This window comes from Cyprinodon variegatus, unplaced genomic scaffold, assembly GCF_000732505.1.
Source record: "Cyprinodon variegatus isolate N-32 unplaced genomic scaffold, C_variegatus-1.0 Scaffold857, whole genome shotgun sequence".
NCBI classification, from domain to species: domain Eukaryota; kingdom Metazoa; phylum Chordata; class Actinopteri; order Cyprinodontiformes; family Cyprinodontidae; genus Cyprinodon; species Cyprinodon variegatus.
The window spans coordinates 161,761-175,821 of record NW_015151310.1 but is presented as its reverse complement, the minus strand read 5'-3'; the positions used below and the strand labels follow the sequence as shown (position 1 = coordinate 175,821).

The window sequence follows — 14,061 nt, the reverse complement described above, 5'->3', positions numbered from 1 at the left end:
TATAATCCTTCTGGTTGTACAAATATGGTTGTTACCTGTCACAACAACTGTATTTTGGCAGCTGCCTCTGTATTTAGGCATGCTTGTTCTATCTTTACAGAGAGTGCTTCAAGTGGCCTTGCAAAGACTCTGTTCCATAAGTTGCCAAACATTTTAGATCAGTCTCTTTTAGGGCAGTGCTTCTGAAATTTTGGAAGCAAAAAAAGCACACAGAATAAAAGTTGGGTACAAGAAAAAAAAAATGATTTAAAGTATTCAAAAGCTCTTAACAGCACATCATAAGCTGTCTAGAAACATTTCTGTTCTTAGATGCTTATGAGAACTCTGTTGGGTGTGTCTGACAGATCTAAAAACGTCTTTGCCTACCGTTTACGGTACCTAAACTATTTGTGTTACTATTGTGTGTACATGGAGAACTGGACAAAATGCAAATAAATTGTAAAATCATGTGGAAATCAAAAAAGCCCAGTGTTTCTTACTTTATCCCCCTGTGCTGTTCAAAATGAGAGGCATGTTTATAAGAGAGAAGCTGAAAATCTGCAAAGATCTTCCATGGCTCCTTGGCTTTCCAGTCCTGATGTATTGTAATTACTGCAGGCTCCTAGGAAAAGCCCAGAACAGATAAGCAGTTGATAAGATTCATTTTGCCCTCAAGCCAGATTTCCAGTCCGATAGTCCCAAGATAATCCGGAGCTGCGAGCGATCCAGAGTTTAAATCTTTGTCTCATCTAATTCATTTATCTAATCCTGTCACTTTTGTTTAAGACAAGGCTGATTTAAAATGCTTGTGTCACGGCCATCTGATCCATGGTAAAGATGGGGGCCAATCTTGTCATGTCCAATTTATCTCATTTGTGCATCTTTCAAGATGCATTTGCAGGTTTTAGTGAAGATTTATGAGCGGCATGACAGTTGGAGTGTTTCGTTTTAATTTATTAAATTTGTTCATATAAGGAACCAGGAACACTCCAATAAATTGTGGTTTGGGGAAGTTTGTCAGAGCAGGCACAGAGCAAAATTAAAACATTTTCTGGTCACTTTATAAAATGAATGGTCTTTTTCTTAACTAGAAATGGAAAATGTTCTTGTCTGCATCATTTTGGATGAAACTATGAATTCATAAAGGTGTGCTTAAAATTCTGCATAAGTATTAATATGTACTTCTAAAACAATATATAATGTAACTCAGTGTGTGTCTTATTCAGATAAAAGACAAGAAAAAAAGCACAACAGGACGCAGATGCTTAATTAGAGGTGCCCATTGTCCTTCACAAAATATTCCAATCTCAGCCGGGATTCATGTGAATTTTCATGTCCAAAGATCCTCATTTTCTAAGCTTTACCTTTCGACTACGCCAATGGAGTATGTGAACAAAAAGATTGTGCTTTTATATAAACTGCTGTATTGTAGTTCTAGTTTCTATTGAAAGATGAACCATCACCCTTCTATTAAATTCTTCTGTAGCCTCAAACATGTTTTCTTTAAGTATTGCACAAAAAAGACCAGAAAAGGATCCCTACAGCAATATGCTGCCACTACCATGCCTGACCATAGAATTAATAATCTGCATAGAGTAACAGCAATCACACTGTTCTTAATGCAGGTCAAAACTTAATTTATGTTTCATCTAATTTTAACAGCTTCTCTTTCAGGAATGAGGGGAACTACAAGCAGTACATCTAGTGGTTTCTTTTTACCCATAAATATATTTTTTCATTAAGCCAAATTGGTGGTTAACACAATTGATTGTTGTTACTGATCACAAGATTTGCACTGCAAATTATTTACTGGTGGCAGAGTGCAGGTAGCTGACAGGAATTACTTTTTGGGTTTCTTCTACTTCAATAATCAATGCAAATACTGTATTTTTTTTTCTTTTTCTTTTTAGAAAAAGCCATTTGGAATCTCCAAATGATATCTACCAACTTCCATCTAGAAATCTATCATTATTTTATAAACTCATGAATAACGAAGAAGTGAAAAATGAGTGAACTTCCGAGCCTTTTACAGAAAAAGTCCGGTCATATTCAGAATTCAAACTTCTGAAAGTACTTTAAATATAAAATTATTACATACTGTTGAATAAATAATAAGTATTTTTAATTAAGAGCAAATTTCATTTGAATGTGCCTTACTGGAGCTCTATGTTGGTCAAAGAACACTACTGCCACCTACAGGTTTGTGACGTCACAGTGCGGTATCGGCTGTTGAGCAAGTCCCCATGCTGTATCTGGTGTTTATCACAATGCGCTATTAACCAAGGCATCTAGAAAACATTCTTCTCTGAAATGGTGGCTGCATATTAGGTGTTTTTTCTCTGGCCAGAATTCTATGGCAAATCCTCCCTCTTCAAGTTGGCAATCCAACGACGAACCCGTACTTGGAGGATCATGAATCGCAAAGGTGAAACAGCATATTTTTTTTTCACTTTTACCTGATGTATTACAACATCCAACTGCCATGCACCTAGGCATTGTCAGTTTAACTAAAGCTCTTGTGAATTTCAATGGTGAAGTTCTCTCAAAATCTTTAATAATTGTTGCTGATTGCAGATGTGTCTAGTAGCTCCCACTAGGCTTACCGCACCGTGACGTCACTGCCGGAAGATGTCAGGAGTGAGGTGTTACTATATTTGGGCAAAAATGTCCGTTCCCTGACTCAGTGATCACAACAAAAATCAATGTTTTTATTTAATTACCGATTAATGGTATATTCATTAAATTCATTAAATTAATCACCTAAAATGTATTAGTTAACAGATAATGATACATTAATTATTCTTGCTGACCGAAATGTTCCTTTAAATCTTTCAACATGTCTATGTATATGATTAGAGTTCAAAGATGGTTATCAGTTTTTATTGAATTATTACTTTACATAGAGAAGTTTGACACTCTGTTTATCAGTCATTTTAGAGTCACAAGGAGGCCTGGCAATACCTTTGACACAAGTGGAGGAACTTGGCTATCCAGGAGGGGCTCCAAGTAGGACCACTGCTCTGCAGTCAGTCAGCTGATCAGGTATGTTCATCTGGATTAAGTCCCAGGGGACGACCCAGGATGCACTGGAAGGGTCACGCTTCCAGCTGGCCTTAGAACATCTTGGGCTTCCCTGAGAGGACCTGGATGCGGTGTATAAAGCTGCTCATACCACCACAAGCATTGATGTGAATGAGTTAATTATCAAGGACTCCAAAACATTTTCTTTTTCATGCTACGTTACATTAGAGTGGAATGCTTGAAGAGGAAAAAACAGTGGTCACTGATTTAAGTGTAGAGGTTCTCCAGTAGAGGAATAGTTTGATTCTATAAACTAAGTAAAGAAATACTTTAAAACATTTAGTCAAAATGCATATGCTACTTTCTGTTTTATAATTTGGTCTGTAGCTTTTAGTAGCTCTTAGTTCTGCAAAATGTTACTCCAGAATTACGTGCTTGGTTCTTCTAGTTACTTTAATTCCATATATATACACATTAGAATCATTATGATGCTGTTGAAATAGAAAAAAAACAAAGTTTTATTCAGTTATTGTCTTGTTTAGGTAGTTGGACTATTTGCACACAAGGGGGCAGTGTAGTGCAAGAATAAAAGGTGTGGTTACCTGGTTTTCAGGTAGAGAAAGAAAAGTATGAAAAACAGCCACCTGTTTGCCTCTGCTTTGCAATTACAGAAATTCTTCTAGTACTGTGTGTTATGCATCAAGAAAAAATGAGATTAATACATAATATGAAGTAATGTATCCTTCTAAACAGTAATCAGGTTCAAATTACAGTAATCTACATTATGCCTATTATTAAAATTATACATTTTTGCTGGTGCAAGAATTTGAATTGAATGTATGTAAATCTGGTTATTCTTTTAGGTTATAAATATATGCCTTGTGAAATGAATAAATAGTAGCAGAAAGTTAGTGGAATTGTAGGTAAAAAGAAATGGCAGGATATGAAAAAAACATCAGTAGAAATGTCACACTATGAAAATATATTCTATTGTATCTACAAGTATTGGAATCCTGCAAATATTTGGAAAATACTCTTCGATACTTATCTAGGCAAAACTTGGGGGAAAAAAACCTGTAGAGTATTTGTGTATCCATCCATCCATCCATCCCTTTTCTGACACATGTAATCCCAAGTGGGTTTGCGAGGGGTGCTGGTGCCTATCTCCAGCTGTCTACGGGCAAGAGGCAGTTACACCCTGGACAGCTCGCCAGTCCATCACAGGGCAACATAGAGACAAACAGGACAAACAACCTAAGGAGAATTTAGAGAAGCACTGTGGACTGTGGGAGGAAGCCGGAGTACCTGGAAATAACCCAGGCATGCTCAGGGAGAAGATGTAAACTCCATGCATGAAAGACCCTGGGCCGGAAATCAAACCCACAATGTTCTTGCTGCAAGGCAGCAATGCTACGCACTGCATCACTGGGCAGCATTTGCATATATAAGGACTAAACACACAGTTTACTTTCAAGAGTGTTTGCTCACCTGCCTTGACTTGCATATGAACTTGAATGATATCCAAATCTTAATCCATAGGGTTCGTTATGAAGTTTGTCCACCTGTTGCACCAATAAGAGCCTCAACTCGTTTGGGACGGCTGTCCACAGGTTTTTGTTGTGTGTTTATTAGAATATCTGACCATTCTTCCAAAAGTTCTTTTGAACAAGAAGTTCTTTCTCTCACATCAAATTCCTCTCTAAGGTGTTTTATTGGGTTGAGTGTCAGGATTCTGTGCAGGGCGGTCATCTGACTTAATGGGCCTTACTTTATGCACTGGTGCCTTGTCATGGTGACAGATGCAGGGGCCATCTCCAAAGTGTTTTTATAAAGTTGGGAGCATGCTGTCCAAAACCTCTTTTTTATTTTTACTTAAAGTTAGTGTTAAATATCAAATTATTTAAGCCATCTGAATGCATTGGGTTCACTTTAGTTGGTAATAAGTTGGATGGTGAACTAGTGTAACATCTATGTGCAAGGGAGGGTCATATATTTATTAAAGTTATAATAAATATCTACGGTATTAAAAAATAAAGATAATCCTTTTTTTCTAGTTTCTAGCTTTGATTTGTAGCGCTCATTAACCATATAAGACAAAACTGAAAGAATATAACCAGTATATTTCAGTAGTGCAATTCTCAGCATGCTAGTATGCCTAATTTTAGCTAACAGCATCATTTCGTGTATATAGTTAGTCTAACATCTAACCTCTGGAATACCGGAGACTGTTTAATAATGATAAACTGAGAGTTGTGAGTTGAACTTTTGTCTAATTTTTACACTAAGTGCAGCTTGGTTTGTAAGTGTAGCTTGGTTTGTGTCTAAGCAGAGAAAACAGGATAGGTGGAGGATTTACCAATGCCTTCTAATGAACATCTGGCAAAGAATTGGACATATTTAGTTAGACTAAAAACCTGTCTCATTGTCCACATGAGGGAGTTTTTTTTTTCCCAATTAGATGAATCATGGCAGAGAAGAGCCAACTTTTCCCTCCCTAACTTTTTTGTCTACTTTTGATTCAGTCCTTTGTAACTTTATATCTAAGAGAGAAAAAGGTGACACATGGAAAACAGTAGGAACAAAGAGCTAAGATGGTGCAACCTTGTGTAATTAATGAAGGGTCTTTGAAGTCAAGCCTGAGATTAACATTGACCCGGCAGTTTTTTGTTTCTCGTTTTTTTAATTGTGTGCCAATGGAGTGAGACTGAAAAAAAGGGCAAATTATGCAGTTTAAGATTCTGTCATTAAACCCAAATATTGTATTATTCTTGATAGAAATGTATAAATGTAATCACATACCACCAACAATTAGATACTATAAAACAGTATTAAAAAAAAACTGAAGGTTAGACACAAACGTAACGCAAGAGGAGACAGGCTTTATTTTATAGCTGAATTTTAAAATTCTAGGATAAGAAATAAAGTCAAGCTCATCTTATAGTAGCATGATGAGCACATCCTGGCTTCTTCCATTGTAGAGAGGCCAAGCCAGGCTATGCATGTGCAGCTATGTAATGCCAGGTGTACGTAATTAACATTCATTTTCAAAACTCTTAAATGAAAATGTCATAATTTAGGGGGTTTTCTCAAACAAAAAACTAATAACGTACAAATCAACAGTGGAAACCAATATTATAACATGTGCAGATCTTAAAGTTTATATTTATTTTTACCTTTTGTCCAGATCAATATTGTCCCTGTGGTTTAGTGGATTAAGTCTTTGACTTCAAATTTGGAGAGTTGGAATTTAAACCCTCTGTACACAATGAAGGTCATCCAGCTTTAAAGAGACATTTTGTAAGATTTTATAGGAAAAATATCTTTAAAATGGCCTTTTTAATTTACTCTTAATGAGCAGACTGAAACCTCAGTAGTTCAATACTGATGCATCTATAGTCACCTATAGTCTATTTACCTTGATTTACTTCAGGTCAGATGATTCTGTGCTGTTCGGGTTATTATGTGTAATTATGTGGAAATTAGCAATTAATAGAGATCTCGTCAAAGAAGAATTTCTATCATAGAAAGATAAATTGTAGATCAACTACACTGAAAGTTGGATCTTAAATTTTATTAGGAAGTCTGGAAACTACCCTTTGGGAATAAATTTACTGAATGAGGAAGGAGATTGTTCAGGCAAAGCAAAAATGCACCAAACATAGACAGTTAAAAGTATATTAGAGGATTTTTGCGGATTTTTGAAAATACGCACCCTCTTGCACATGCACAACCCTATACCCGCTCCCGAGAGGGAATGACTACTAAACTCGTGCGAGAGCATGCACAAGCCCATTTCTCCTTGTGCACGCTTGGTTTACAACTTGCTGTTTGCATCGCTCAAACAAGCTTACTTTCCAAAAGAAGATTTGCATTTTTTTACTATGCAAGACTCACCAGCGGTAAGTGAAAATGGGGAAGAGCAGGTAGGACTTACGTAAACTTATCAACAAAATGATTGACAATTAGGAGAACCACTCATTTTGAAGATCCACCCGGAAAAAGAACATCCTACACTATACCTCTAAGTGTTAAAATTTCTTTTCTTGTTTTTACACAAGCTTAAGTTATAATACTAGTATTTTACCCACTAAACATTCATTCAGAGGTTAGGTTTATAGTAAACAACAGGTATTATCAATGGAGGAACTTTGTTCTACAAAGTTTACACCTACAATAAGGATTGACTTAGAAAGGTTTGCATTAGAAAAGATTTGAAAAAGTGTTGTTTTTTTTCTGCCCAGATTTGTTATTTATTTTATTTTTTACTTCAGCCTTAAAGTACTATAATTTTCAAAGACAGTTTATTGTAAATCGAAATGTTACTTTCAGTCAGTATATTTTTTTTCAAGTACTTTTTAAGAAATGTATTGGATTTACTAAACACGTCAAAGTAGTGCTGCTCAATATTCTTCAAAGTTTAACTGTTAGCTACTCTATTGACCTTTGGATACAGCAGAAAGATAATAACTGATTTTCTTGGTGAGATTTCTCTCCTTTCGCCCTCCCTAAGGAAGCCGTGACACATGTGGGAGGGTTCATTCCAGCCTGCACTTTCCACGGACGCACTCCTGCGAGAAACACCCAGTAAGTGATCCCCGATATTATTTGCTTAAAACGCTCAGGAGGAAAATGTATGCCAAGAGCTGAACCCGCTGTTTGATGGTCTCTGGTTGAAACACGGACGTTTAGCTGCTGTTCAGACCAGCTGCACATGATTGCGGAGGGGAAATGACAGCGTCTGTTTGGGTCTGAACGAGGTTTCAGTCTGCATGAGGCTGCTTCCGCTGTGGCTCAAACTGTTTGTTTATTTTTTCAATAAACGTGAGGCTTTGTCGTAATTTATCTGGCAAAGGAAACGTGATAGACGTTTTACTTATAGCGCGTCAGTAACTAAGATATTACAGAGAAACACGCCTTAATATCAGGGGCGGAGCTAGATGGGGGGGCCAGGGGTGGCCATAGCCACCCTTGACCAATCATTGGTCCCCCCTGTGGCCACACCTAACATTTATTTCCCTCTAATACAGACGGTGGCAGCAGTAATACTATCAAGAGGAATGTTTAAACTTAGTAAAAATTATAATTTTTCATATATTAATAGGTACTTGACAACTAAAAAGCTGTGGTTAATTATACACATCTAAACACTTACATTATAGTTGGTATGTACAGAATTCATGCTCTTTTAAGACCCAAATTTTGTGTTATATGGGGTAAAGAGAAGTCATCAAGGAGTTTTCAGTGAAATTATAGATAAATAACTACTTTAAACTATTACTTTAATAATAACTTAAAAATCCATTTAATGTAGATATTAGTAGATAATGTAATGTTAATGTTATGCAGAACATTTTTTTTTGATAAAAGTAGGTAATTAATGACAATGGAAAAGATGTACCTTCTTTTTTTGACAGCATGTGTGTTAAAATATATGCATCTATTTGTAATCAAAAGCAAAATAGTAGGAACTTATAGTTTGTCTTTATTTAGAAAATATGGATTTTGTCGTTGTTCCTGTTGGAAAACTGTAGATGGACCCTTAGGTTCTGGCACCTATCCGCTTTCAGCCACCCCTCAGTTTACATTGGTTTTTGACTGGGCACCCCTTTTAAAATTTTCTGGCTACGCCTCTGATTAATATATTGGTGTGCAACAAGCATATTTTATAAAGGCATGAACAGTAGCATCCAATTGGAAAATGTGTAGCCGCTTTTGCGACTATTGTCAGTTTTGAAATGTTTTTTACGCAGGGGCGGAGCTAGATGGAGGGGCATGGCCACCCTTAGCCTATCATTGGCCACCCCCTGTGCAACAGATCGGTAATAACTACAAATTAGAGCATAATTCCTATATATTTCAAAAAACTAACTCAGTTTATTTAAAAGATTGGATGCAAACTATTGGTACTTCAACAAACCAGGAATCCGATTTCTCATCTCCATCAGAAGCCTCCATGAGCTGGAGGCTTTGCTTTGCGCAGGAGGTCTTGAGCGCTGCAGGGTGGAGCAGTGGATCTGGGATTTATAAATGTTTTAAATCAGGTTGGGTCCGGGTTAGCCAGCAGGTGGGGCCGGATCCAGACTCAGGTCCGTTAATCCGTGACCTCTGTTTTAGAGTCTATACTCCACTTAACGATGAATAGGCTAATAAAATATTTGATTATTATTTTTAAAAATAGATTAATCGTGATTCATTGTTTCAGCCCTAAGTCAAACACATGTTGAAAGTATCATGCTGTGTTTTTTGTAGTGAGGACAGGGAACTGTATTGAAACTGACAGAAAGATGGATTTAGCTAAGTACAAGTATCTAAGCACCAGAAGTCTTGACACTGGAACAGGAGTTAATCTTAAGACTAAACTTGCTACAGTGGAGTTAATTACCTTCAAAACATATGACCCTGTTAAAGTACAGACCTGATGCAAAGAAAAAAACTGGTAAACAGTCTGAGTTTAACTGCTTTATTCCCTTTTGTCTAGACGGGTATGATGGCATCTCCACTGAAGAGTCTGGTTCATGATGATGATAGATACCAGAAATCCTTCCAACTTTTTCTGGAGCGCTCTTCTGAACACCAATGCATGCGGGACTTTATCCACAATAAACTCCCAGACATTTTGTCCAGGTAATGTACTAGATGTCATAGTCAGAAGCTATATCTAAATACTTGCTGCAGCATTATAGTGTCTCAAGTATAGTATACAAACAGTATGAAGCATTTTCTAGATTTGACATAACTAAGAGGTTATTTTGATTGTTTTATGACATATTTGAGTAATTAAATATGTAAAATTGCAAAATTTGACCACAGAAAGATATTTCATAAAATTTAAAATGTCTGCTCTAGCCCTGTTATATTTTGTAATTGAGTAAAGAGAGTAAGAACCTTGGATAACATTACATTTAAACTAAATGTGCGTTGTTGCTCTTTTATACTATGCTTTTATAAATGTTGAGGATAATGCTTTACAAAGTTGGAATTATTGGTAAGATAAGTACAGTACAAATAATCCCACTGCCCTTTCTTCTTTCTTGCCCTACCTGCTCTATTGTTTTCTACATACGGTAGAAGATACATGTTTTTCATTTATATTCTTTTTAAAAATGTATATTAGCAATCTCTTATTCTTATACTTGATATTAATATGTTGTTGATGTTGACGTTGTTGATATTTTAAGTTTAGAAAAAATAGCAACACATTTACTTTGTGAAGAAAGTCTAAAGGTCTTGGAATTATTATATATTTTTTTTCAATGAGGAATTCTCTAAATTTTCAACACACAAATTATCTAACACAATTGTAGATCATTAGAAAAAGCTATACATTTCCTCTACTATGTTATTTCTTAGATCAATTGTTCATAAGAGTTTTCACATTGTTTTTGCCTGCAAACTAGAGATTTGTTTTTATAGTTTTATACAAATGGTGCCAGAAATGGAATACATCCGTTTTTGCTTTAAAGGAGAGCAACTACAGCATCCATTTCTCTTGGCTTTTAAGAATATAGCCTGCAGAGGAAATTGTTCTTAATACCTAACCTACTCAGTAATCTATAAGTAGGTTATTAATTCCACTAATTCCACACCACAGGTTATGTTTGAAAATTAATGCAGAAAATGTAAAAATATCTTCTTGCACTTTTCTCGTCTCGTTAAAGAAATGGTAGAAACTGCTGTAATTTAATTGCCTAACAACGCATATATTTTGTACTTGTCAGTTTGCTACATGAAAAACCAAAGAGCTAATTTAATGAACACATTGGTCATAAAGTTAGATAAACTTTGAAAGTCAGCCGTCGTGCGGTGTCTCATTTTTTATCACTACAAATAGGACTGTCTTTATGACTGGTCTTAAATGCAAAGTCAGTTTCCCAAATTAACTATGTTTAGCTGACAAAGTAAAAGCTGTAGGCCCATCAATTAACCAAGCAGTTAGTATGTGTATGGATTCGAATTCCAAAATCTAAGCACTTTAAAAGAGCTCTGCTGTCACAGGCTGTGGGAGGTGACTGACATTCTGCAAACCAAACCAAATTCGGCTCCTTTTGACGTTTTCATGAGCAGATCAGCAAGGAAGCCAGTTGGATGTGATTCGCAAGTTAATTAAAAGGTGTAATAGAGTTAATAAAATGTTTTATTTTGATTGACATAACGTGTCTCTGGAACATTCAAAGCCTAAAGTTCTCGCAGAAGCTTCAGTCATTAGATCAGAGCATCTCACATTCCCGGGTGTCAGGCAGAATTGTCAGTTACAGGCCTAAAAAGATGTAACCCACATTTGGCAGGTTGGAAGCTGTGAATTTCAAGGCGTTGCTGTTCCAAAGATTTTTTTTTTTAATTCCTGCTCTTTCTGCTCTCCCGGCAGCATTGGAGATGGAAAGTCCCATCTTAATATCATTGGAGTTGGAAGCGGAGCCGGTAAGAACACAAACTATAGGATGCTGACACTGCTGAACTTAGCTTATGTGCACTGTGACATAGTAAATAGCTGAATGACCTCTTCAGCAGACAGCTAAGGTGAAGGAACGTTGGTAAATCAGTTGCCTGTTACTGTTCCGATTGGCTAGTTTCTTATTTATGGCTGCTGCGATAAAAAGAAAAAGACAGTGAGGAGGTTTTTGTTGCCATCTGACCAGCTTTCAGATAAATCTTTACTATTACTCTGACAAATGACCCTAACATCATATAGCTTTACAGCACAAGGCTTTAGAACAATACAGTTATTTCTTTTCCTTTCCAAACAGAGTACATGCCCTCAGAGCACTGTTACCCTTTACTTACGTCAGAGCCAATCCTTTTGATTTACCTGAGCTGTCATTACTGTATAATAATGGATTCACTAATGGACTATAAAACCCATTAGAATGACTTCAAACTTCCCTGCAGGGTATTATTTAACATAATCAAAACAATTCACTGCATCTCCACATAAGCTTCATGGCTTAAATGTATTTCCCTCTGCAGAGTAAGTTGTCACCTTTAATAAGAACGAGAATAAAATCTCTTCCCTTTGTCCAAATCGTACCATCAGAGATATAATCTCCCTGAACTTGTTTTTAGGCATTGTGGATTTTTCTGAGGTTACCTCACTGTAAATGTAAAATTGACAGCATCGCTGAAATAGACATTAAATTATTTTTATATAAAGGGATAACTTTGGAAAAATCATAATGCTACATTTGACTTTCTTGAGAATGCAGAATTTGGAATAAAAAAGTCATGTCACATACAATGTAAATTAATTCTAATTGTTTCAACCCCATGCAGGGTTGAAACCCTGACCACAGGGCCTTTGCAGATTGTTCCCTTCATGTGAACCGCTCCATAAAAACTTGATGTTTGTTTGTTTGTTCTTTACATTTGGCTTCTAAGTTTTGCATAAATCCATATTAGTGGCATCAGAGGTTAAGGCCAACAAGTAGGCCAAGAGTGACTGCAACTAAAACATATTAGTTGAAATTCCGTAAAAGTTCAGAAAATATCCACTGGACTTGGTTTCCAAAGTCTTGGTTTCCATTCAAATCTTGGAAACCAAGTCCAAACCAAGTTTTTGAACTTTTAAGGAATGACCATGACCTGGATGACTAAGAATCTTCATCAGCATTAGTTGAAATTAATATTAAATATATAAATGTGTGTTTTAAATGTATTAAAGGTATTCATTTTGAATGTTTTCATATTTTATATCCTATGTGTCTGCCTGCTACTTGTGTTTAGAAAAGTCAGCACAAATGAACATGAGAAGCAGCAGTGTTTGGTGAACCGTTAGGCAGAGTTGCTTTATTTCAGAAAACATTGTATTTAAAGACAGAACTAGAAATAAACCGCAAGATGTGCAGGACTCAATACTTGGTTCATTAAACTCTTAGCTTCACTTATACAGAATATAAAAGAAATTTATTTATCAAACAGTTCTCACAAAAAGTTTGGAATATTCAGCTTTTTGGAAAAACTTATGTAAAAGGTTTATATGCAAGTAATATATATCCATCTATACTGATCTACGCCATCTCAGTAGAAAGGCAATTCAAAGTGCTACACATGAAAATCAAAATATAAAGCATATTAGAAAGATTGCAGTCAAAAAATGAATAATTATAATGAGATGATGATTAAAAAATAACGATAAAATGATTGATGAGAAAATGAAAAGCTTGACTGCGAACTGAACTGATAATGTTTAGATGGCAGAGTCAAAGGCAGCCCTGAACATGTTTTAAATCTTGATTTAAAGCAACTTTGGGTTTCAGAAATGTTGCTGTTTTTTTTTTAAAGGTTTGTTAAAACCAAAAGCCACTTCTCCATGTTTGGTTCTTAATATGCAGAGTAGATTTGAGCCAGAAGACCTGAAAGGTCTGGGTGGAATAATATCGACATTTTGCAGTGGCCCAGCCACAGTTTAGGCATGAATCTGATAGATAATCTGTGATAAAGCTAAGGATTAATGAATTAATGAATGAATAGGTTATTGACAACAAGTTCTCCATTCTCCGAGTTTTGTGGCCTATCATCAAAGATATATTAGGAAAATACTACTGCTGGAAACATTGTTTTTTTTCTTTCTTTTATTATAAAGAGTACAGATACATTTTATTTCTTATTAAAATGTATACAAAAAGAGATCTTTTCTTTTTTTCAAAATGGATATGTTGGTTATATAAAGATTTTAAGTGAATGGCCATTTTGGGCTGAATCTCGGTGTTTCACTTCCATAAATAGATTCAAACTTTTAGAGGAAAAATTTAGGCTACGGCCACCAAATTGTTTTAAAAAAAACTTGAAACTTACAGACATTAGCCGCACCGTGCTATAAGCCGTTGATATCTACTGAACTCCCTCCCACCAAACCTGTAGGGGGAACTCTATATATAGCCCCAGGAGTAAGGATGAGAATGGTAGCTCCTTAGCTGGTTGGCTGGCTGCAGTAGGAGCTTCTACTGAAAGATGGGGCTTCTTCAGATCTTTATTTCAGCTCTGCAGAAGTTGGGTCCAGTCTCTTCATTGGTCCGGCAGCTTTAATACGGCAAATTAAATCTGAAAATGTGTAGATTTTGGAAATTT

General features: G+C 35.9%; 1 protein-coding gene across 1 annotated transcript in view; it reads left to right on the top strand.

The window, feature by feature from the left end:
- Window positions 1-7,510: 7,510 nt before the first annotated feature.
- LOC107099306 (histamine N-methyltransferase-like) overlaps window positions 7,511-14,061 on the top strand; it is an 11,529-nt gene continuing 4,978 nt past the window's right edge. Inside the window, exons 1-3 of the mRNA XM_015397361.1 lie at window positions 7,511-7,584; window positions 9,479-9,624; window positions 11,366-11,418. Of these exons, the coding sequence (XP_015252847.1) occupies window positions 9,485-9,624; window positions 11,366-11,418 (193 nt within the window). The 5' untranslated portion in view covers window positions 7,511-7,584; window positions 9,479-9,484. The remainder of the gene's footprint in view (window positions 7,585-9,478; window positions 9,625-11,365; window positions 11,419-14,061) is intronic.